We start from the raw sequence: 25,461 nt of genomic DNA, 5'->3' as shown, positions 1-25,461 counted from the left end.
CGTGTGGGGGCGATGGTCACAGTTCCAAACAGGATGCCACGGGTAGGTGATGGCTCTCTTCCAGGTAGAACGCCAATGGGATGGTCCAAACTGTTACCATCTCTGTTGCTTGTAGTAGATCATTTGATAGATTCATGTAGGAATACGACAGTCAGATGGAGACCGCGGGTATACATTTTCAAAAGTTAACAATGTTGCATCGCTTTGTCATACAGATAGACATTGGCATATCTCCATGTGGTTTATAGTACAGACCTACATCTTGGCCTTTTGTTTCTTTCTCAGAGCAAAAAGACACCATGATGTATGTAGATCAAAAACATTGCAGGGGAGTACACACAAATCTAATATGCAATGAACTTAATTAGGACGTTATTCATACTACCTGCAGACATGCTGCTGTTCTTCTACTTATTAGAATTGTATGATTAATACTTATTTTATGAACTTTGCAGGGCAAACCAGCAAACAAGGACCAAGTACATCAACGGATCAGCGTCAACAAAATTTTCACCTAAGGAAGCCTAAAGCTTTACACCCAGAGGACTTATCTAGGCCTTGAGAACTACAAAGAAGAATTGGAATGGGTAGCTCAACCCATTCTGCAGCACTAATGCCAAAGAGCATCAGTAGGTGCAATAGCCAATAAGGTAGAACTGTTGTTTCCTTTAAAATTCGTACCTGAGCTATTGTGTCCAGGTAGCACCCAACAAGATATAATTTACTTTCAGCAGGTGTCCACCATCTCATCATTTAGCTAAATTCTGGTTATGCCCATTTTGCATGAACTTTCAAGTGGCTTTTGAGATTTTTTTTGGAAAATAGAATAAAACTAATAGTCAATTGCATGCCCAAGATATTAAAAAAAAACTAATGTTAAAGAGGTCACCAAGCTGCAGTGCATGCAATTATGACATTTTAACGGATGAAATAAAAAGAGTCCTTTACACATTACAAAAAATGTTGCAATTATCAAACCGTAACCAATATGAAAAAAATCTGGAACCCACACTTAACAAAATAAGAGATGAGCACTCCCCATTTCAAACGCCATAATTCTCATAAGCACAACCACTTGGCAGCAAATATAAGTTCTGGGTCTCTGGGGTATAATCAATTGAAATTGCTGCCTCGCACAAACTATTTGGCAACACTGTCATGTATTTGTAATACAAAAACCACTATGAGCATATGATACAGCAGGGGTTCAGAGCAAGGAGATGTTCTAATATTCAGGTAACAGAAACATACGATTAAGAATGCCCACTGAAAACTTACAAAAGTATCATGCTCTACAATGTCTTCATTGCGGAAGTCGTCGCTCTCCTCAACCTGTCACAGAAGGAAAATATCAGTAAACTACTAATCTGCAACTTCATATTACAATCAAGCAAGCAAAGAAAGAAACTACCCACCCACCTGACTTCCTGCTCCAGTGTGGTACACTCCCTCAGAAAGCTAGGAAACCCTCTGTCTTCAAAAATCAAGCAAAACCATAGGTTACTGCAAATTCACAATCTTGGATCTTGTATGTGACAAAAAAGAAAAGTGCAACAGGGATAACACAGAGAGAGAGGAAGCCAAGTCAACCTCAGACAGCATCACCATTTTGCAGCAAGGTTTCCATGCCCAGACACGAAGAGAGTCGTCAACCAGCGCGTTGAACTCATCAGGACACTCAGTACCATCCAAAACGGAGGAAGCCCCCATCGCAAAGATAGGCAGCAAGGCATCAACAACCAACAAGGCAAACAATTCGACCTGCTTTATTTGGACAGAGATGATGTTGCCGATCAGGAGTCCCACAGGGCTGCGGTGTTATGCTCGGAAACAACCTAATACTCCTTTTGAAAAAACCCATTTTAAACAAAAATGAAGGCCCTTCGCCCATTTGCAGCACAAATATGTGTAAAACACATTTTGCAACCTAGACAGTACATATGAAGACTGGTCTTTCAAGACAACTGATCATGGACTATACTCCTAAGTCTAAACTGTGTGATTCTTGTTCGCTTTAAAATTTCATAAATTATCACGGATAATTGCATTAGTGCACCAGAGTAAAAGATGAATCCACAGAGCTACAGAGAAAAAACCTTCGCTTTTGCAGAGATTTCTGGGCCAAAACCCAAAATCTGATTTCAGAAGAAACATTTCTGAGAACGAAGTTTTTGTTTTACCAGGTTCTGCTATACAGCTTGAAAATTTGAATGGTCTATTCCCTAACCAAGTACCTTCCCAGTAATCTGCACACACACAAACTTCAGATCACATAAGTGTTATGACCTCAGATCGAACCTGTGCCTGAAAGAGGACAGCTATATAGAGCAAGAGGGAGGGCTCAGCTTAAACATATTTAAACCATTACAGAGTGGTTACAAAATTAACATCAAGCTAAAAAAACACAACCATCATCAGCAATGGAAGCCTAACATCCAGTTAAGCTACTAGAGAGGAGCTGGATAATTGTGTAGGGAGAAGCATAAGGTATGCCTTTCGAGATTCTTTTTCTCTCCGGCGCAGTAGGTTGTACATGCTGATGCCTCCGGAGAAATCTTCGCCTTTTATGTAATAGATGCAGTTGGCGTCAACTGATGGGAACATATCAGCATTAACAGACATGCACCTACAGTACCCACCTAGGAAGATGGCACGGTTTCCAATGTCCTTCACATGCTCGAGTATATATTTGTCTGTGTCCATCTTGTATATCTCCATGCCTTCATTTAGCTTGATGATGATCAATATTTCTCCAGCAGATTCCAGCAGGTAACAACGGTTGCCATATCCTATCCAGAAATTCCATATAGCTTCGTCTTCAGACATCATGGTATCTTCATCATCAGACGTCTCAGCAGGATCCGCATTGAAATACCTCATAAGATCGAAGATACCTTTGGCCCCAGCAGGTGGAAACGGTGACACCAATCCCGACTCGCCATTGGTGTAGATACCTCTGACAGCCAGCCTGATCATAGGGCAAGCCTTCTTGTCCTCGTACACGACGAAACTTTCGCTGCTAGGATCACCCATGTAGATCTTACGAGATGAATCACGTAGCGAGCCCTCAGGGTCATTATCAAAGTACAACTTGTTGCATAACAGCAGGACAAGTGTGGGTGATGAACCAGCGAGAAGAGTTGCAGACTCCACAAACTCGTCAGACAGGGGCGCAACGAAATGAATCAAGTATCCTGTGAAAGGATTGAGGACGCTCACAGTATGGTAGGTTTTTATGTCCATCAAAATGAGGAGACCATCGCGGGTGGAAATGGCAATGTAATAGTCGCGGAGCACCGGGAGTTTCTTTTGGAGGAAGCGGCCAGTGGCAGTGTTCACCAAGAGGTATGTCTTACTCTTGTAGACCTTGTCGATGATGACCCAATAGCGGGGCCGGAAACGAGGGTCTGAGGTATTCTTGGGGTCGTCGGTGGCGGAGCGCCAGCTTTGACAGACAGCCCGGAAGTCCATGTAGTAGTCAAGATCACTGGTAGCCAGGAAGCAGTCTGCAATTCGGTTGATGAGGTCGGCTGGGAGCGAGGACCACTCTGCAAACTCTGTCTCCATGGTGGCAGGGTTGGTAGGAAGGACTGGAGAATTGAGGCCACTTGGATTTCCCATTCTTCCTTTTAGCGGACAAATGAACACGGATGGTGCCTAGTTCATGAGAGTTTACAGCGCGTTAGAACATCGGCAAGGCGGGACCGCCATTACTGGTCAAAATGGCCACTCGTTAAGCAGAGAGGGTACTCACAGTGGCCAAGTCGGCGAGGTAGCGCCGTAGCGGCAGCTGAGCAAGAAGGGCGTGGTGGTGCCGACGCCGTAGTCGAGGGCGTAATCGGTGCCGTGAAGCCCCACCCCGCGCGCACGCCGGCCGTGCGGCGATGGCAACGGCCGCCGCGAGATCTGCAAGGATAGCCGAAAATCCGCGGGAGGGTCGCCGCTCCAGACCAAATTAGCGCCGAATCGAGGCGAATCTCGCGGCGGGGGGAGCGCCAGAAAGGGGAGCGGATTCGACGAGGGTTTAGGGTTCAAGCTGGAAATGTCGATGCCGAAGGATGGGCATTTGGTGATGGTGGGATGAGGGGAAAGTATCACCTGATCCCAAACTGTATGTGATACCATGATATACAATCATAGAACTCCTCAAAATTCCAAAATTACAAGTTTCTAAAAATTTCAAAAGCATATTGGATTTGGTGCACATGGGCACCAGTGCTCCCTCCACTTTCAGATTTTTAAATTTTTAAAAATCTCACACTTTTATTTCTCCAAAAATTATGGCATTAAATATGTAGATAGATATGTACATGAGGAGTCTACACAAAAAGTCCCGATAGAAAATACTTTAAATTTTGAGTAATACAAAATAAGCAAATTTATGACAAAAAGACATACTATTTTAATACTATTGTACTACCATTTACTATCACAAATTTATCTTTTTTATATTTCCCAAAATACAATGTATTTTTTAACGGGAATTTTATACATACACCCATACTGTACATATCTATCTATATATTTAACACCATAATTTTTAGAGGCACAGAAGTGTGAGGTTTTAAAATTTTCAAAAATCTAAAATTGAAGGGAGCACTTGTGCCCATGTGTCAAAGACACTTTTTGTCACAAGATGTGTTTTTACAATCCCTATAACTTTTAGAAACAAATTTGAAATACATAGAAAGCAACAAAAAGAAAAATCCAACATAAATAGTGGCGTCGAGAGATGGAAAGCGGCAACCTAAGGTTCCACCTTAGCCGCCGCTTCTCTGCCCATATACATCGTCTCCAACCGGGAATTGACGGGTCCCCACCTGCTCGCTGATCCAATGGTGGGAGAAGTGGGGACCTTGGATTTGCGCTCGACGCTATAGTAAGGTCCTTAAAGTTAGAGATCGGCCAACCGACAGCGATGCTATGGTGGCTAGGAGGGTGTTGTGCAGGACAAGAATAGAGTATACCGCATCCTCGTCCACCTCGTTGGTGGTGATCTCACTAGCGGCGTTGAGGAGGGTGGGGATTCATATGGCCGCTTCTCACATGGAGCGGTGGATCTCGTCCAGTCTGCACATGTTACACGTTTAGTGTGAGAAGATTCGGATCAATTGAAGGGTTCAGTGGCAAAGACTTCGGATCTAGGGTGCTAGTCCTTAGAAGCACGTGCACGAAGACTTCCCGGCCATTATCAACAACATCAGGCTGGCTCCGGTAGAAGAGCAGCGACATCGGCGCGTCGACGGCTCACTTTGGCATCGGTAGTGGTCGTTAGGTGGTTCAAGGACCTTAATGCAAATTTTATTATGTTTGGGTGCTTTGTACTTCCTGTGAACTTTTATAACAGATTAGGAATTTCTCGAAAAAAAAACATGAATAGTGTCAAAAAAGACAAAAGTACAAATAAAACTATTCACATATCACTTTGTGTTTATTCTCGATGTGTGTTTCGAATGTGTTTCTGAAAATTTAGAGATTGTAAAACACATCTCATGAACACTTACATAAAAAATCATAAAATTTAGAACCTTGTAAATTTGAATTTTATGAAGTAGTACAATGGTATCATGTATAGCTTGGGATCATGTGGTAGATATGGGTACAGAGTTTTTATCCTGACGGTGGGCCTGCCTGTTAGTCTAAGGAAATGGATGTTACAATTTCGGCTGCTATAATACCCGCGCTTAAAATCCCTCTCGACAGTGAGGTTTTCCTGCTGGCAATCGGTCGGTTTGACAGAAACTGAAAATAAATCTATGAATCTTACTGCAGTCCTCTTAGTTCTCAGAGTTAGAGAGTATGTGTTAATACTCCTACATAATAAAAGATCGGAATTCCTTCATAATTTCAAAACACATGATTCTTTTAGAGTGACGTTTCCGGATGGTTTAAAGAAACTGAGCACATAAATTCTACATAGGAATTAGGAGAGAATGCAGGAAGAGCTGGAGGTCTCAGGTCTATAGCATCGTCGATGCTGCGGAATGCTCAGATCGGATCCTCCCAAGTAAATCATGTAGGGAGTACTAGAATTATACCAATGTAAGACCAACCAAAAATTCAGCAAACATGATGACCAAGTACATCAACGGACCGGCGACTTCATTTTCTTTTTCCCCTATGTTGTGATATTTACTTTTGCTGATACGCAGGTTTTAGGAGGTCAGTTATTTCAACTCAACATGCTCAATTTTCATGTCGGTTTTATAGCAGAGAGAAGATACCATAGCCTTTGTTGGCATCTCCTGAACCAGGCATAAATCCTAAAACGATGGTGGGCAAAGAATGGTTTAAAGCATCAAAAGTTCAATGCAAGGCCTTGCCCTCCTGGGAAGCCAAATGACATCACTCCGGTTACCTGCTGCCAACCAAATTGTCAAGAGGAAATTAAGGAGGCCCAAAGCTTCGAATTCAGAGGAGTCTTTGAGAAGTCCAATGAAGAATTGGAATGGGTTGCTCAAAGTGTTCTGCAGCACTTATGCCAAAGTTAAGAAAACATCACTGGGTGCAATAGTTGAGCACTTGATGTTTCAACTTTGTTCCTAGTTCATTTCATACATGAGCCGTTGTTCCAGGGATGCTTCCAATAAGAGCATTAACTGAGCAGTAACTTCCAGCAGGAGTTCACCATTTCGTCATTACGCTGAAGTAATACCCGCCTTGCATGAACTTTCAAGCAAGTGGCTTCTGAGCAAATTGGGACAAGCATAAAACTAATTATCAATTAAGATGGAAACATCATGCCAAAGCTGCCAGTAAGCGGCAGTGCATGAAATTGACATTCTAATAGAGGAAATTAAGGTAGGTAATTTACAATTACATAATGGTGAAATCATCAACCCAGATCAATATGAGAAATATACAGATATAAATAAGAGGTGAGCAATCCCCAGTTCAGTCGCCATAATTGTCACAGGCACAGCCACTTGACAGTAATACAACATACTCAATAAGGGTGAATCTATGAACTGCAGTAAAGCTTGAGCGGGATTTTCAATCCTACTGCCTGGCCAACCACAGATAACCATGCTGACAAGTACTGCAGAGATCGGTCCTTATCTCCCAATTTATCAAGAAGTAACTTCATCCAGTCACTGGTTCCACAGGGATGCAAGGTGAACCATGGCAAACTTAGGTGGGGATGCTCCTGCAGGGGTGCAAGAGCAGTCAATAGTTTTGAGTGAGTCTAAGCTTTCCTACATATAGTGAACCAGAGGGCATACATATATTTTACATAGCATTTTCAAGAATCATGTGTTAACCAACCATTCTTACCTCTCGAGTAATAAACGTCCACTTTGATTCACTTAATGTTTTAAGTGACTGAGAAGAAAGGTCCTTTTTTATCTCATCTATAGTTAGTAGCTGCCCACCTGAGGACAAGTGGCAGACATTCGCTATCAAAAAGGAGAATAACGGAAGTAAACATTCAATAATGTTGTGAAACTTGCATACCAGCCTCATGACCTTGAAAATATAGCACCGGAACCTTGTAAGAAAAGCTGTAGGCGATATGGAAATCATATACATGAACATTATCACAAGAGCTCTGGACCTGCAAAGAAAAAGAGATCATGACTGGCGCAAATTTGAATTAAGAACTGAAGATTTTTTTTAAAGACTTCTTAAAAGTTCATCCCAGAAGAAGGATCATAGTTATCTTTGTTCTAGTTGAAAAAAAACTGAGAACTAGTATGTACATTGCAGTAGTGAGAACAAGTTGATCCTTTAAAGTTTCGCGCTTTATAAACCACAAGCATACATGCAGAAATGAAAGAACTAAATTTGGAACTCCACGGCATCCACCACTACTGAATGCTACTAGATGTCTAGATTTCCGACAGTCAGTCTGTCCCTTCAACACAAGCCTCTGACTTTCTGGGGCATAATCCGTTCAAACTGCTGCCTCCGCAAGCTATTTAATGCAACTTTTATATCTTTTATAGGATAAATACGCTGAACACAATGAAACGCCAGGGATTCAGAGCAAGGTAATGTACCAGTATGCAGGTAGCAGAAACACACAAATAAGAGTGCCCACTAATATACTTACCCAAGTATCATGCTCTACAATCCCCCCATCATCATCAAGGCCGTTGCTCTCCTCAATCTGTCCCAGAAGAAAAAAATCAGTAAATTACTAATCTGCAACTTCATAACACTATCAGACAAATTAACAACTAAAAAACATTACAATCAGGCAAGCAGAGAAATAAGCTACCCACCCACCTGGTACACTCCTTCCAGAGCTAGGAACCCCTCCGTCTGCGAAAATATCAAGCCAAATCAGAAATTCACAATCTTAACTGTAATGTGACAAAAAGAAAAACATAACAAGGGATAATGAACGCAGAGAGAGAGGAGGTCAAGCCCATTGCGCACAACCTCAGATGGCACCCCCATTCTGCAGCAAGGTCTCCACGCCCAGTCGGGAAGAGAGTCGTCGACTTCGATCTGCCCCCACTTGCTGACCAGAGCCTTCGCCGAGGCGCTGAACTCGTCGATAGACAGAGTCCCGTCCCACACGGAGGAGCCCACCATTGCAGATTCAAGCACCGTATCTACAGGGCAAACAATTCCCCTCTGGCTCTATTTGGACGGAGATCTCTGGACGGAGGAGGCGTACTTATTCCAGCGGTTTAAGCCGATCCGGAGTCCCACGGAGGTGCGGTGTTGTGCTCGGAAACAACCGACCCCTTTTGGAATTGGGCTAGTGGACGTGGGCTGAGCGGCGGGTCGGGGACGAGGGGCGTCGCGGGACTGGACACGCGCGCGGATGGTGCGGCGGCGCTGCTGCGGCGAGACGAGAGGTGCGGCTGCGTTGGCTCGCCGGCGACGTGACTCCGACGGGGGAAAGTGCGGTGCGGAGGTCTATGTATTGTGCATATATAAAAGAGCCCCTAATAGATTAGATATTACCGTCAATAGGGACTAGGGAGGTGAAGGTTTATGAAAGGCCCCCTCAAGTACCTCCTATATTAACTATCTCATTCTTCTGCTTGAGGGAGTCGGCAAACGGGAGACGGCGAGGGGGCATGTCGATCTGCCTAATAAAAGGGTGTGCTAGGCTTCCTCTCGCGGCCATGAAACTAGTCAAAACGACCATCTGAGTCGACAGTGAAATAACAACTTGTAGTACTGGAACTACTACATGCTATCTACTAGAACTATACATACTCTGTTCCATAATGTAGTACTGGAACAGAGGGAGCCCCAATGTAAGACCAACCAGCAATTCAGCAAACATGGTGACCAAGTAAATCAATGGATGGACGACATCATTTCCTTTTTCCCCTATGTTGTGGTGTTTATTTTGCTGATGATACGAAGGTTTTAGGAGGTCAGTATTTCAACTCAACGTCCTCATATTTCATGTCGGTTTTACAGCAGAATACCAGATAGAAGATTCCCTAAATATTTGTTGGAATCTCCTGTAACCAGGCATAACTCCTCAAAGGGTGGCGGGCAATGCCCTCGAAAAACAAAAGGATGGTGTGAAGCAACAAAAGTTAAGTGCAAGGCCTTGCCCAGCTTGGAGGCCAGATGACATAACTCCGATCACCTGCTTCCAGATAAAAAAAACTGTGAAGAGGAAGTTAAGGAAGCTGAAAGCTTCGAATTTTTTTAGATTTGAAAGCTCTGAATTCAGGAGTCTTTTAGAACTCCAAGGAAGAGCTTGAATGGGATGCTCAAACTATTCTGGGCACTTATGCCAAAGTTCAGAAAAACATTGGGTGCAAGTGATGTTTCAACTATGTTCCTATTTCATTTCAAATTCATACCTGGGCCGTGGTTCCAGGGATGCTTCCAATAGGAGCATTATTAACTGAGGGATAACTACCAGCAGGAGTCCGCCATTTCATCATTTCACTAAATTCTGGTAATACCTACTTTCAAGCAGGTGGCTTCTGAGCAAATTGGGACAAGCATAAAACTAATTATCAATCAAGATGAAAACATCATGCCAAAGTGCCACTAAGCTGCAGTGCATGCAATTGTTACATAATGGTGAAATTATCAAGCCTGGCCAATATGAGAAATGTTTGAACCTATACTAATATAAATAGAAAGTGAGCAATGCCCAGTTCAGCCGCCATAAATGTCACAGGCACATACAACATACTGAATAAGGGTGAATCTATGAACTGCAGTAAAGCTTAAGCGGAATTTTCAATCCTACTGCCTGGCCAACCACAGATAACCATGCTGACAGGTACTGCAGAGATCGGTCTTTATCCCCCAATTTATCAAGAAGTAACTTCATCCAGTCACTGGTTCCACAGGGATGCAAGATGAACCATGGCAAACTTAGGTGGGGATGCTCCTGCAGGGGTGCAAGAGCAGTCAATAGTTTTGAGTGAGTCTAAGCTTTCCTACATATAGTGAACCAGAGGGCATACATATATTTTACATAGCATTTTCAAGAATCATGTGTTAACCAACCATTCTTACCTCTCGAGTAATAAACGTCCACTTTGATTCACTTAATGTTTTAAGTGACTGAGAAGAAAGGTCCTTTTTTATCTCATCTATAGTTAGTAGCTGCCCACCTGAGGACAAGTGGTAGACATTCGCTATCAAAAAGGAGAATAACGGAAGTAAACATTCAATGATGTTCTGAAACTTGCATACCAGCCTCATGACCTTGAAAATATAGCACCGGAACCTTGTAAGAAAAGCTGTAGGCGATATGGAAATCATATACATGAACATTATCACAAGAGCTCTGGACCTGCAAAGAAAAAGAGATCATGACTGGCGCAAATCTGAATTAAGAAATGAAGAATTTTCTTTTTAAAGACTTCTTAAAAGTTCATCCCAGAAGAAGGATCATAGTTATCTTCGTTCTAGTCGAAAAAAACTGAGAACTAGTATGTACACTGCAGTAGGGGGAACAAGGTGATCCTTTTAAAGTTCGCACTTTATAACCCACGAGCATACATGCAGAAATGAAAGAACTAAATTTGGAACACCACGACATCCACCACTACTGGATACTACAAGATGTCTAGATTTCCAACATTCAGTCAGTCCCTTCAACACAAGCCTCTGACTTTCTGGGGCATAATCAGTTCAAAGTGCTGCCTCAGAAGCTATTTGATGTAACTTTTACATCTTTTATAGGATAAATATGATGAACACAATGAAACGCCAGGGGTTAAGAGCAAGGCAATGTACCAGTATGCAGGTAGAAGAAACACACAACTAAGAGTGCCCACTATATACTTACCCAAGTATCATGCTCTACAATCCCTCCATCATCATCAAGGCCGTTGTTCTCGTCAATCTGTCCCAGAAGGGAAAAAAACAGCAAATTACTGATCTGCAACTTCATAATACTGTCAGACAAATTAACAATCAGACAAGCAAAGAAATAAACTACCCACCCACCTGGTACACTCCTTCGAGAGCTAGGAACCCCTCCGTCTGCAAAAAGATCAAGCCAACTCGTAGGTTATCAGAAATTCACAATCTTAACTGTTATGTGTGACAAAAAGAAAAACATAACAAGGGATAATGAACACAGAGAGAGGGGTCAAAGCCCATTGCGCACAACCTCAGATGGCACCCCCATTCTGCAGCAAGGTCTCCACGCCCAGTCGGGAAGCGAGTCGTCGACGTCGATCTGCCCCCACTTGCTGACCAGAGCCTTCGCCGAGGCGCTGAACTCGTCGAGAGACAGAGTCCCATCCCACACGGAGGAGCCCACCATTGCAGATTCAAGCACCCTATCAACAGGCAAACAATTCCTCTCTGGCTCTACTTGGACGGAGATCTCTGGGTGGAGGCGGCGTACTGATTCCAGCGGTTTAACCCACTCGGTCGAGCAATCGAGATGCCGTTGCCGATCCGGAGTCCCACGGGGCTGCGGCGCTGTGCTCGGAAACAACCGACCCCTTCTGGAATTGGGCTAGTGGACGTGGGCTGAGCGGCGGACCGGGGACGAGGGGCGTCGCGGGACTGGACACGCGCGCGTTTGGTGTGGCGGCGCTGCTGCGGCGAGACGAGAGGTGCGGCTGCGTTGGCTCGCCGGCGACGTGACTCCGACCTCCGACAGGGTAAAGTGCGGTGCGGAGGTCTATGTGTTGCACATATCCAAAAGAGACCCTGATAGATTGGATACTACGGGCACAGATAGGTGAAAGTTTACGGAACGGCCCTTCAGATACGTCGTATATACTACTCCGTTTCAAAGAATAAGGCACACGTGTATTCTAAGACGAATTTTGACCATATAAAAATTAAACAACAAAATCTTGATTATATTATATGTAATTAGTATCGTTGGATTCGTATTGAAAAACAATTTTTAATGATACTAATTTCATACAAATATTCCTTATCTATTTGAAGTAATTCTTGGTCGAACAAGAATCTCGTAAAACGAGGGCGTCTTATTCCTTGAAACGGAGGTAGTATACCGTTTCGACACAAGGCTCATCTAGTCATCTGATTGGCACGTATAGTTCTTTGACGACCTAAATGGCCCTTTTAATTCGGAAGTGATGTTTTGACTCTTAGATGCATATGTTCTCTTTTTTTAATATATCTTTGATATATTTGAAATGTTAAAAAAATCTAAACAAATAATCATGTGTACATCTTCACATGTTACGTGCTTCACATGTTACTTGCGTACAAAGTGTTTTCATGAAAAATTGATTTGTCGTTTGAGTTGTGCAAAAGATCCAAATTTTGGTCATAAAGTTAAGGCACTGACACACGTAGATTATCAAGATATACATGCGAATTTTTTATTAAATTTTTTTGACAATTAAAATTATATTTTTTTTTTGGTGGGGACATATGCAACCAAGAGCCAAATGGAGTCTCCGTTTTCAAGACTACTACTCCCTCCGTTTAAAAATAAGCGTCTCAACATTTTTAGATACGAATGTATCTATAAAGATGTGTCTAGATACATCCGTATCTAGATAAAACTAAGACTCCTATTTTTAGACAGATGTAGTATAAATTATTAAATTATAGCCTATTTCAAAACTTTTATAGCTTCTTCAGTCACAGACTTAGAATGGATAAAAACAGCTAAGATAAATCAGTTTGCTTAGCTACTTCGTTATGGACTCGTCGATTTCAGGTCCTTCCCAAAAAGTTGACTTTCTAGCAGGGTAAAAAAGATAGCCAGGTCACACTATTTTAGATTGACTGAAAGCAAAAGTAAATAACGTGGTACATACATTAAGCCAAGTCATGCTATTTTAGATTGCTAGATTCAATGAAAACTAGCCAAACTAAATGACGTGTACCTACATCAGTTAAGCATCCAATATGACGTAACGGAGAGAAGCAGTAGAAGTATTGCAGTTTTTTGCGAGGGACTTCAGTTCAGAGTTTGGAAAATGGTCACTTAATTAGGTAAAGAAGAAAGACGGCAGGCTGGACGGAGCTCTCCTCTGCAAATGCAACCGCCAGCGCATGACCACAACGCTTAAGATGTGACGCAATGATGCAACTTATTTATTCATGACCATGTGTTTATTCACTCTCTAGACTTCAAAGTCTGTTGACAAGCAATCAGAGTGCATAAATACAGACCCCTGCAGCAATAAAAAAAAGGTTTGAAACAATCTAAAAAGGAACTCTGATAGCCGTGGATGGTTGAAACAAAATCTCGCTGGCCCAAGGGAACGGTGTCAGCCTAATTGATGCCGAAACAGCGAGGCCATCTCAATCTACAGGAGAAGTGAGTTTGTCAGGTAAACTGCAAAAGTTGACATGGGTTTATTTATTTCACTTGCCAGGCAAATGCTACTTACAGCAGTTATAGCGGTTTCAGCACCCTTATTTCCAGCCTTGCCACCAGCACGATTTAGCGCCTGCAAGGATTATGAAATTGGTTGAGCAGGGAGTGGAGCAAACAGAAGCAAACGATCACGTTATGTGCACGGCAATTCCATCATAAACCATGTATGACACTTCACGCTGATGCATCACTACTGTAGAAGAACGCACGTAGCAGCCAAGTTGAAATTACTCCCTATTTTGCGGGTAAAGTTGAAATTACTGTGGAACGCGTATCAACATAATTGATTCACTTGTCAACATATGTAAGTTGGACAGGCGTCTTCAATTTGAGTTAGCATATGGCTTAGGAACATGAACCTAACATTCAAGCTACATCCTCTAAAATCTTTATTCTTCTGATGCTAACCTAAAGAAATGGGTGAAAACAATACACCAAACAGGATAGAGAAGTATGCTCTTACAGAACATTTGAAAAGATATTACTATATGTTATTGAATCATAAATTACCTGGTCCATGTCATCACATGTCAGAACACCAAATACGCAGGGGATACCTGTGGTAACATTTAAAAAATAAATAAGCATTCTTTTAACTAGCTGAAAGTTGACAAAAAGAACATAACACGAGCGAATTTCTTTGGATATCCTCATGTCGAACACAGTAATTTTACTCTCACTAGTCACTGGGAATACAATTCTGTATTTATATGAGACATGCATTGATATCTGTAACTGCTTAGCTTTGTATGTTTGTTGGGCATCAATGGTATTCATGAAAAGCTGGAAAATTAAATATGAACCCATGTCCACATGCACCCTCAGTGACCGTCTTAATAAGAATTACACCAACTGGAAGAAAAATGGACAAAGAGAATAAGTTCTCTGCAACCCAACTAGCTTGATACTAGGAGATAAAGCAACATACCGGCAGACAATCCAGCAGAGAGTACACCTGACGCAGCAGAGTTTGCAACGGCATCATAGTGGGTTGTATCACCTCTAATCTGTAAATCAATTTCAAAGAAGACCTTCAAAACCAAATAGCACCATCTTGATAACTATGGGTTTACAAAGCATAGATTTTAGCAGGTAATGTAATGATAAAAGCAGCACAACCAGCAGGATTAAACCAACCTTGGCATAAGCTAGCCTTAACACTGATAATTTCCCACAAGTTACAGAATCATGGTTAAGATTGTGAAGGACATTTAAGATATATGTGAAATTGTCCACTCCTAGCGACGGTTATACAGGTAATCAAAACGTGTTGTCAGCAGCATATAGCTTACCCAGATTCTTGTTGGGTCATTCAGACTTCTAAATTACAATTAGATGTGATAGCATCTACCTCACTGACAGTGGAAGAATGAAAAGGCGTAAAATTTATTGCTTTAACACATTATACAAAACCATGCAGATATCACAAACATTTGAGAATTACCCACGTGACACAGTTCACCGGGCTATCGAAATAGATGGGCTAGGCTATACCTAATGTGTCATATCAGGAGAAGAACCTTACGGTAAACATCACCTTGGCAGCAGGCAGAAGCTACATTACTACTAGAAGCAAAAGGAAAACAGAAAGTGGTTTAAATAGATGTCTAATGTGGAGCTTATGCAAAAACTAAACTTACCACAGCCCCAATGCACAAAATTGCGTCATACTTTCCAGACTTGCCAAGCTTCTGTGCTGCAACAGGAATTTCAAAGCTGCCAGGAACGCTAACAACCTGAAAAAAGTTGAATTAGAGTGGCGCATGGGAAATTGGTTGCAAAAATTACTTAGAATTACTATTGCTTTTAACCACTTTGCAGATGAAGTATCATGTACTATGTATGTGATATGGTGTAGATTCATTTACATCTAAAATATTTGAGAAAGGTTTTACATGGAAAGCATTCCTTTATAAATACATGCAAGATTCTGTTATAGTGATAGTATATTACTGGCCTTATACCATTATACAGCCCACTTGTCAAAACATCAAAATAGTGCACAAAAGCATAAACCATAAATAATATATGGGTCAAAAGAACAAGAAAATGTATATTTTTCCTGAAAGAACAAGAAAATAATTAATTGGTCTAGCCAACATATTAACCCAGCCATGTAGTTAAGTCATGCAACAGGAGTGTTTGCATGAAGAATTGGTTCTTCACGGGCTGTAGTTCATGAAACAAGTGTTTTGGTCAAAAAAAATTAGTTAAGAAGGCAACGAAATAATATTATTCCACAGGCACATTAGTTATCATAGTGGATGTAATCAGTGGCCTTCCATTTTCCCTTCTCTTCTTAAAATTGACTGTGAGCTTTGGGCATTTACTTGAGACAGAGGCAAGCCTCTAGCGAATACTAGAGTCGAATTCGTTTGGGCCAGGGGACAAAATCACCACTTTAAAACCAGCCACAGTATGGTTTCATAATGAGGTTCAAGATCAGTTGTGACTTGTGAGGAACGTCTGCATTTTAACATGGCCGAAAATGTAGCTTCGATTTAGGGTTTACGATAGAGATACGCACTGTTATGTTTTCTGCTTTGATGGAGTATCGCTCGAATGCCTCTAGAGCCCCTTGCAGAAGCAAGTTGGTCACTATCTCGTTGAACCGTGCCACAACCTGCATGTTGATAAGAAACTAGAGAGTTAGAAAATCGAAAGGCAAATTAGCACTGCCACTGGTTAGCAGTAACACTTTATCTGCAACAATTAAGTATCTAACAGGGGACTGTAGCGACTGTTTGTTGATTAAGCAATACGAGACACAAGCCAAAGGTGCGGCGACAGAAGGAACAGTGACTGACTCACCACGCCGAATCTGAGCCCCTCGGTGTTCGTCAGCGACCCCATCAGCCGCTGGTGCCCCGGAGCGGCCGCGGCCACGACGGGGAGCCGAGAAGCCCGAGCATCCGCGACCAGCGCGGCCGGACGAACTACACGAATTAAAACAAATCAGAAGCGGCATGCGACCGAAAGAGCAGCGGGCGAGAGGGTAGCGCGGGCAGGCGCGTACCGGAGCGGGCCGAAGGGAACGAGACGGCGGCGGCGGCTCTCGGCGCGCGAAGGGGCGCGTTGGATAGACGCGCGTGGGAGGCGGCTCTCGAGACCGCGGATGATGTTGCTGGTGAAGCCGCCATCGCCATCGCCGTCGCCGCCAGTGGGTAGGTGTGGAGGAAGATCTGTCTGATGCTAGCCTGCTACTCGAGGGCGGTCGTGGGGTGTCAAAGATGTGTGTCTTTTCACCTGTGCAGATAGGTAGGGTGCTCTTTCAGCGTAAAGAAAAAAAATAGTGCCGTTGTTTTTAAAAAAAATCAATACCATATATTCATAGTAACAAAATTGAGATACATGAACTGACTCCAACGATTACAAAATAAAATCTAAAAGATATATATCTTCGAGGTCTTCAAATGTTTTAATCGTGTACTCTTCTAAAGACACTTAAAGTTAAAGATAGATAACGAACCATAGACCTATAAATAACGACGAAATTTCTCCCATAATTTTTGAGCCGCAGTGCCAAGGCTGCGTGCACGCACGCAACCATCAAAGAAGTCATTCAACATCGGCAAGAGTACCAACACCAGTATGCGAGGGAATAACAACCGACTAGCTTTGTCGTCGTCGATGGAGAGTCCAGAGTACGAATCACCATTGTCAAGGACGTAGCAGCCGGGACAAAAACTGCGAGGATAATCCTCTCGCGGCAACAACGACAAAAGATCTAAAATCGATCTGGCAAAGCAATATCTGAAGGCCCATACCTGGAGAATTGTAATCTTTCAACACCATCACTGACGTCGGGAAGAAGATCTCGTCGTCGAGCAAAATCCCGAAGATCACTTATTGCACACGATGTCATCTCCATTGAGGGGAAACGAACAAGAAGGCGACTACCAAAAACCTAACATAATCAACTGAAAACACTACTTTTATAGAAAACTCCACTCCTCCCGACGCCAACGAAGCCGACCGGAAGAGGGGGAACCAATCTATGTAGGAGGCTGGAGTGGAGGCGGCTAGGGTTTTGGAGAGGCGGCGGCTGTTTTTTCCCGTGCATTTTTTCCTCTGCAACGAGCAAATAATGTTGTTGTTTGGTTGTGGATATCGAGCCGCTCGACTCAACTCACAGATGCTCGTCAGTTTACATGACTCGGCTCGTTAATATGAAAGCTTAAAATCGCAGCTTGTCTCGACTCGATAAATACTCAAGTTAGCTCAACAAGCTTGATATACATATTAAAAAAAATCATCGTATAGTAAGAGTATAAAAAGAATGGTTCATCATCTTTCCTCTTCATGTAGATATTGATAAATTCAACATGAGTGCTCATGTATCTTTGGGTTGCTAGTGGAAGTTAGCTTAATTCTTAGTCAACTTAGTTTCATGTGCATTTTACGTGTGTTGCGGTTAGAAACCCACCGGCGAGCAGCGACGGGCAACACGGTAGAGCCGGGAGGCTCCCAGGGCTGCGGCTGGCCCTGGTCCCTCCGAGCGACGGCCCGCAAAGACTCCGGCACGCACGTCCGATGCTGGGTGCAAGGGCGTGCCACCCGACCTATACCCGGTCGGGAAGGTGTTGGATGTGCCTCGCTTAGTTTCCTGCATGGCATACACGTAAACATTAAATACGAGCCTCGATCGGCTCTCGGGTTGTCCCGTGAATCGGCTCAAGGAGCCGATCCACCCATGATCCGTACGAGGTGTACGGTCGGATGGTGGTCCTGCTTGATCAAAATAAAGCTAAAACGACCTACTACGATTTAGGGTTTTCACCACATAATCGGAACATCCTACTCGTGATTGAGCCCGGCGGCCACGCACGGTGATCGTAAACCGACCCTAGACAAGGCCTAAAAACCAACACGAAGTTGATCCCCGAAACATCCCGTCTAGGGCTAGCAAACTACACCCTACGCGCCATCTGGATCCTTCAACCCGTTTGTAAGGCCTAACTATGCAGATATTAAACTAATCCTTGAAGAACAAGGAGCAATCATAACGGATCGGATCTACTAAATAATGATCAAGCGGGGTGCCACCCTTACACCCAAGATAGGTGTAAGGGCGGCTAGACGTCTAAGGGTTGCACGACGACAGCATATGACACGATGAACAATGCTAACCCTAACACATCTATGATAACTACGTTGCTCGCCATCAACAAGGCTTCAGCACGAGCAACGCATGAACAGCGAATAAACGTGTACTGCCTAGATCGCAAGATGCGATCTAGGCAGCATGATGCTTACCCGGAAGAAACCCTCGAGACAAGGGAGTTGGCGATGCGCCTAGATTGGTTTGTGGTGAACGTGATTGTTGTTTATTTCATAAACCCTAGATACATATTTATAGTCCGTAGACTTTCTAACGTGGGAATAATCCCAACCGTGCACAAGCCAAACTCTATCTAACCGACACGTATCCTACTATGTTACAGATACATGGGCAAACTAGCCCAAACTTTGTATACAAGGCCGATTCATGTATTTCTTCCATGTATATTCTTCAAGCCCATCCGTAATCGCGGCCCACCTCCGATCCGGTCAAATTCCGGTGATAACACATGCCCCCCTGGTTTTGGAAATGACAATTCAAAAATCACTTCGCTTTTCTTCGTTGGGTCATGTCGTGGCAGAGCAGAACCGCTGCAGTATCCTTTATCATGATGCCTTGCCTTCTCGACTTCTATGCGCGACTCGACAATTCTTTGGCACCACTTCCTCGGAAACTGCTGTAACATTAACTCTCCCCAATATCCCATTATTTAACCGCGTCGAGCAGTTCGCCCCTTCACCCTCCTGCTCCGTACTAGCCATCGGCAAAAAACCCCCATTCCTCCGTAGCCATGTCTTCTTCGTCCTCCTCCTCTTCTGCCTCCTCAAACCTCTCCTACGTATCATCTCCCTTCCGTGAGCCGACGCCAGAGTGGGGCTCGTTGGCGGCGCACGACATCCTCGCCCCAACGACGTGGGACAAGGAGTTACACGATTCCTCCATCTGGTCCGAGGATGACAAATCCTTGACCGACGGAGAGGACGACCTCCAATTCCTCGTCGACGGGGAGGAGGAGGCGGAGAGCGAGGACGACCGCTTCTCCTGGGACGACTTCACCTCCTCCGAGGAAGAGGCGGAGGAGGACGACGACGACTCCCTCGAAGGTTACCCACCGGCGAAGCGCCTCCGCGCCTGGTGGGACGACGACAGCGACGATGACGATGAGGAAGACGAGGCTCCCGTAGAAGGCTACGGGAGCAGCGATGAGGAGCCCATCAGCAGCTGCGCCGGCGGCAGCGACGACAACGACGAGGGCAGCAATGGCCCTTAGATTAGGGACTAGCAGTAGTAGTCGGCTTTTGTTCTTTCTTTTCCCTGAGCGATCGACTCTTTCTTTGTAAGAAATCCCACTATTAATGAAGAAAATATTCCCCAATTAATTTTGCTTTCTTATCAAATTCGCCGATCGTCGAACGAAGTCGTTGTACAAAGAGCCGATGGCAGGGCATCGGCTTGTACTATAAACGCGATTTGAGGCCAAGCCGTTGCCTATTCACACGGTCCAACAGGTCTAGCTCGCGTCCAAACCATCCTCCAACCTTAAACGCGCAGATTGAACTCCTCAGCAAACCCACTAGGAGATTCATCCCAAATATCATGATTTCTGGTCTGAAACCGATCTGTTAACCTGCTTAGTTGAGCTTGTTCCTCTAGAGTCGATAGCAATGCATCGGCTTTTATTATTCTGAAGTCGATGCCCGTGCATCGGCTGTACTCGCATACTGTTGTCTCCGCATGTTTTCTCAAGTCGATGTCTGTGCATCGGTCGTGATTTTTTTACGAGCCGATTTAAAATCGGCCTCCATATCTCACTGCCCATCATCCCACATGCTTGGGAAATACTTCTTGAGATGTTGGCCATTGACGGCCACTGGGAACTTCGCACCATCCATCTGTTCAAGCATGTAGGCATTGCCCTTCAGAACCTGGATGACTTTGTAAGGACCGTGCCAATTAGGAGACCATTTGCCATATGCTTTATCCCTGGTTCCTAGTGGCAACACAGCTTCCCATACTAGATCACCAACTTGAAACTCCTTTGGTCTCACCTTCTTATTGTATGCCCGAGCTACCCTGGCTTTGTTCTCTTTAATCTTCTCCAACGACCAAAGTCTAAGTTCCGTTGCATCCTCAATAGTGTCACTCATCAGGGTTGCATACTCTTCAGGCGTCAGGTCATTCTGAAACGTAACACGTCACGATCCAGCCGTAATTTCCCAAGGTAATACGACCTCCTGCCCATAGACAAGCTGGTACGGCGAAGTCTTTATAGCTCCATGGCATGACATGCGATAGGCCCACAAAGCTTCTGACAGCGTCTCATGCCACACCCTAGGGTTCTCGTCAATCTTCCTCTTAATCAGCTTGATCAGGCTTTGATTGGATGCTTCGGCTTGCCCGTTGGCTTGAGCATAGTATGGAGATGATCGGATTAGCTTAATCCCCATGTCATCGCGAGAACTTTCCGAATTCTTTAGAGACAAAAACCGAACCTCCATCGGTCGTGATGGTTTGGGGAATCCCGAACCTATGAATGACATGTTCTTTGACAAATTGGATAACATCTTCCGATTTTACCTTCTTCATGGGAACGGCCTCCACCCATTTGGTGAAATAATCTGTAATGGCCAGAATCCACTCGTGGTTCTTGCTCGACGGAGGATGGATTTTGCCGATCATATCCATGCCCCAACCTCGAAATGGCCAAGGTTTGATGATGGGGTTCATCGCTGATGCGGGTACCATCTGAATTTTTCCGAACATCTGACACGCTTGGCATCCCTTGTAGTACTTGAAGCAGTCCTCAAGCATGGTAGGCCAATAAAATCCTGATCGCCTAATTAACCACTTCATCTTATGAGCCGATTGGTGAGTTCCACAGGCGCCTTCATGCACCTCATGTAAGAGCCGATTAGACTCAGTTGGTCCTGAGCATTTGAGTAGTAACCCTTCCAACGTCCTGTAGAACATGTCATATCCTATAAGGACATATTTCATAGCCTTGTATCTTATCCGTTTAGGTGCCCCCCGAGCCGAATCCTTCAAATAATTGAAGATATCGGCTCTCCAGTCATCCTGTTCCAGGAACTGCACCTGAACTTCGACCCGTCCGGTATGTCCTTGTACCCTGACGCCATCTGTGCGAGATCATTGGCGTCGGTATTCTGAGACCTTGGGACCCAATTGAAATTGATGTACCGAAAATGTGTCATCAGCTCACGACACTCCATCCAATATGGAAAAAGCGACTCACTCTCGCACTTGTATCCGTCCGTGAGTTGAGAGATCACCAACTTTGAGTCTCCAAAAAGCTCCACTGCCTCTGCCCCGGCTTCCTCCATTCCCTTGCGCACTGCCTCATACTCAGCAACATTGTTGGTGCAAGGGGTAGATAGCCTGATAGCGAAACAATATGTTGCCCCCCGAGGCGACACGAGCAGAATGCCGATGCCACAACCATCGTCACAAGCCGATCCATCGAAGAACATAGCCCATGCACGTACAGATAGTGCTGCTATATTAGTATTAATCCGTTCAGCTATAAGATCGGCCAACGCTTGTCCCTTGATCGCTTTCGCAGGTGATACCGAAGATCGAACTCCGACAATGCCAACATCCACTTACCAAGTCGGCCTTTCAAAACAGGGGCCGACAGCATGTGTTTGACAACGTCTGACTTGCATATGACGATAATCTCTGCCGTCAAAAGGATATGATGAAGCTTGGTGCAGGTGAAGAACAGGCAGAGACATAGCTTCTCGACCTCAGGATACCGTGTCTCCGCGTCCAACATCCTTCTGCTGAGATAGAACACGACCTTTTCAACACCCTCATAGAGTTGCACCACCACTGAGGCGATGGACGTATCGGCCAGTGATAAGTAGATATAGAACGGCCTGTCTTGTTGGGGTGGAACTAGCACCGGCGGCATTGTCAGATACCGCTTAATCTCGTCAAACGCGTGCTGCTGTTCTGCCCCCCAGTGAAACTCGTCATCAGATTTAATTTTCACCAACGCCATGAACGGCTCGATTCGTCCTGATAAGTTAGAGATGAATCGTCGGACGAAGTTGATCTTGCCGATAAGACGCTGGAGCTCCTTCTTCGTGGTAGGCGGCTGCATGGTACGCACCGCCTCTCGACTTTTCAGGCCGATTTCAATTCCCCGTTCATGAACCGAAACCCTAGGAACCGACCGGCCGTCACACCAAAGGCACACTTCTTTGGATTCATTCTCGATCCGAACTTCCGAGTTCGGTCTAGGATGCGTCGCAAATCATCCAAGTGTCCCTCCATGGAGACAGATTTGACCACCACGTCATCGATGTAGATTTCCACCAACTTGCCGATCGGATCGTGAAATATATAATTCATGGCTCTTTGGTATGTCGCACCAGACATTCTTCAATCCAAAGGTCATGACTACATATTCAAACAAGCCTCATCGACCCCGGTACTCTGAATGCGGTCTTGTGTATATCTTCCGGAGCCATGAAAATTTGGTTATAGCCGGCGTTGCCATCCATGAAGCTCAACACCTTGTGGCCAGCAGCTGCATTGATCAACGTTTACGCCACAGGCATCGGATATTCATCTTTTGGAGTGGCTCTGTTGAGATCTCGGAAGTCTATGGCCACACGCCATCGGCCGTCTTTCTTCTCTACAGGTACGATACTGGAGATCCATTCAGCATACCTGCATGGCCTGATGAACCCGGCGGCCAACATCTTCTCGATCTCTTTCTTGACCTCTTCCGAATTTCGGCCTTCATCCGGCGTGCTCGTTGTTGGAAAGGCCGAAATCCTTTCTTAAGGGGAGCCGATGTTCAATGATGCTCTCGTCTAACCCGGGCATCTCCGTGTAATCCCATGCAAAGCAATCGGGTATTCTTTTAACGGAGCTATCATCCGACTCCTAAGATGTGGATCTAACTTCTTGCTGATAAAAGTTGGTCGCGGCTTATCCCCAGGGCCGATGTCGACTTCTTCTAGCTCATCAGCCGATGTAAACCCATACCCTAGCTTTCCGTCACCTGTGAGGTCGACACCAAATACAGGGACATGTGGTAAGGATGATACGGGCCGATTGCTGGACTCGGCCTTCGTCTTGATTGTAACCAGGATTTTTTGGAAGTGTCGGAGCCGATCGCGTGGAACGGCTTCCTCCTTGTCCTCGCTATGAGAACAACTGCCCTCGTCTCTGTCCTCACCAGCGTGGTGTCCAGAACCCACCATGTTGATGTCGAACTGGTAATCACTAGGGTTACCACCGCTCTTGTAGACGACGTATGCCGGTGAAATCGGCACTTCTGGTGCTGCCACCGCGAACGGCAGCGGTGGTCGGGACTGGAGTGGCGTCTCTCCTTGGTGAGTCCCTAGAGCTGGTCCTGACGGAGAGTACTGATGCCTCATGATTTCCTGGGTCACCCGAAGAGCGACACGCTCCAAAGTGTTCACCAGGCTCTCAGAATGGCGGTGTAGCGAATGATCTACCATGAAGTTGATCTCCTGACGCAGAGACCTGGTGCGTTCTTCTGACGGGGCGGACAGGTCCACTCCATCGAGCGCGCCTTCAGGTGAGAACCCTTTCCACCTGATGCCATGTGAGCGGGTTCTGTGAAAAGAGCCGATGAGGTCGGCTTCGAGGATCGCTTTGACCTCGTCATATTTCTTCTTGAGCTCCTCAGTGAGATCCTCGTATGTGACTGGAGTGCCTTCCTCCATCTCAGATGTAGATGGCGATGTGGTTGATGTCGAAGATGGTCCCACCGGGCGTGCCAGAATGTGTTGCGGTCAGAAACCCACCGGCGAGCAGCGACGGGCAACACGGTAGAGCCGGGAGGCTCCCAGGGCTGCGGCTGGCCCTGGTCCCTCCGAGCGACGGCCCGCAAAGACTCCGGCACGCACGTCCGATGCTGGTGCAAGGGCGTGCCACCCGACCTATACCCGGTCGGGAAGGTGTTGGATGTGCCTCGCTTAGTTTCCTGCATGGCATACACGTAAACATTAAATACGAGCCTCGATCGGCTCTCAGGTTGTCTCGTGAATCGGCTCAAGGAGCCGATCCACCCATGATCCGTACGAGGTGTATGGTCGGATGGTGGTCCCGCTTGATCAAAATAAAGCTAAAACGACCTACTACGATTTAGGGTTTTCACCACATAATCGGAACATCCTACTCGTGATTGAGCTCGGCGGCCACGCACGGTGATCGTAAACCGACCCTAGACAAGGCCTAAAAACCAACACGAAGTTGATCCCCGGAACATCCTGTCTAGGGCTAGCAAACTACACCCTACGCGCCACTCGGATCCTTCAACCCGTTTGTAAGGCCTAACTATGCGAGATATTAAACTAATCCTTGAAGAACAAGGAGCAATCATAACGGATCGGATCTACTAAATAATGATCAAGCGGGGTGCCTCCCTTACACCCAAGATAGGTGTAAGGGCGGCTAGACGTCTAAGGGTTGCACGACGACAACATATGACACGATGAACAATGCTAACCCTAACACATCTATGATAACTACGTTGCTCGCCATCAACAAGGCTTCAGCACGAGCAACGCATGAACATCGAATAAACGTGTACTGCCTAGATCGCAAGATGCGATCTAGGCAGCATGATGCTTAC

At 45.0% G+C, this 25,461-nt stretch overlaps 2 protein-coding genes across 3 annotated transcripts; both read right to left on the bottom strand.

Moving 5' to 3' along the window:
• Positions 1 to 6,829: 6,829 nt before the first annotated feature.
• On the bottom strand, positions 6,830 to 11,958 carry LOC124674764 (ubiquitin-like-conjugating enzyme ATG10). Of its 2 annotated transcripts, none has more exons than XM_047210820.1 (6): positions 11,558 to 11,958; positions 11,392 to 11,427; positions 8,054 to 8,110; positions 7,456 to 7,555; positions 7,276 to 7,373; positions 6,830 to 7,147 (listed from the first exon to the last, which is right to left on the bottom strand). In XM_047210820.1, the coding sequence occupies exons 1-6, from the start codon at positions 11,711 to 11,713 to the stop codon at positions 6,962 to 6,964; spliced, it is 633 nt and encodes a 210-aa protein (XP_047066776.1). In that variant the 5' UTR covers positions 11,714 to 11,958; the 3' UTR covers positions 6,830 to 6,961. The 2 variants fall into 2 exon arrangements, with proteins under 2 accessions (XP_047066776.1, XP_047066775.1); XM_047210819.1 differs by lacking the exons at positions 11,392 to 11,427; positions 11,558 to 11,958 and adding exons at positions 8,230 to 8,265; positions 8,386 to 8,741.
• A 1,500-nt stretch (positions 11,959 to 13,458) lies between these two features.
• Positions 13,459 to 16,978, bottom strand: LOC124675885 (6,7-dimethyl-8-ribityllumazine synthase, chloroplastic-like). The gene is made up of 8 exons (XM_047211953.1): positions 16,782 to 16,978; positions 16,577 to 16,701; positions 16,293 to 16,388; positions 15,406 to 15,501; positions 14,694 to 14,772; positions 14,276 to 14,322; positions 13,779 to 13,838; positions 13,459 to 13,694 (listed from the first exon to the last, which is right to left on the bottom strand). The coding sequence occupies exons 1-8, from the start codon at positions 16,909 to 16,911 to the stop codon at positions 13,656 to 13,658; spliced, it is 672 nt and encodes a 223-aa protein (XP_047067909.1). The 5' UTR covers positions 16,912 to 16,978; the 3' UTR covers positions 13,459 to 13,655.
• Between the last annotated feature and the right edge of the window lie 8,483 nt (positions 16,979 to 25,461).

Source organism: Lolium rigidum, chromosome 7 (genome assembly GCF_022539505.1).
Source record: "Lolium rigidum isolate FL_2022 chromosome 7, APGP_CSIRO_Lrig_0.1, whole genome shotgun sequence".
In the NCBI taxonomy this organism is placed as follows: domain Eukaryota; kingdom Viridiplantae; phylum Streptophyta; class Magnoliopsida; order Poales; family Poaceae; genus Lolium; species Lolium rigidum.
Note: the sequence above shows the minus strand (reverse complement) of the source record. Positions and strands in the feature narration are given on the sequence as shown.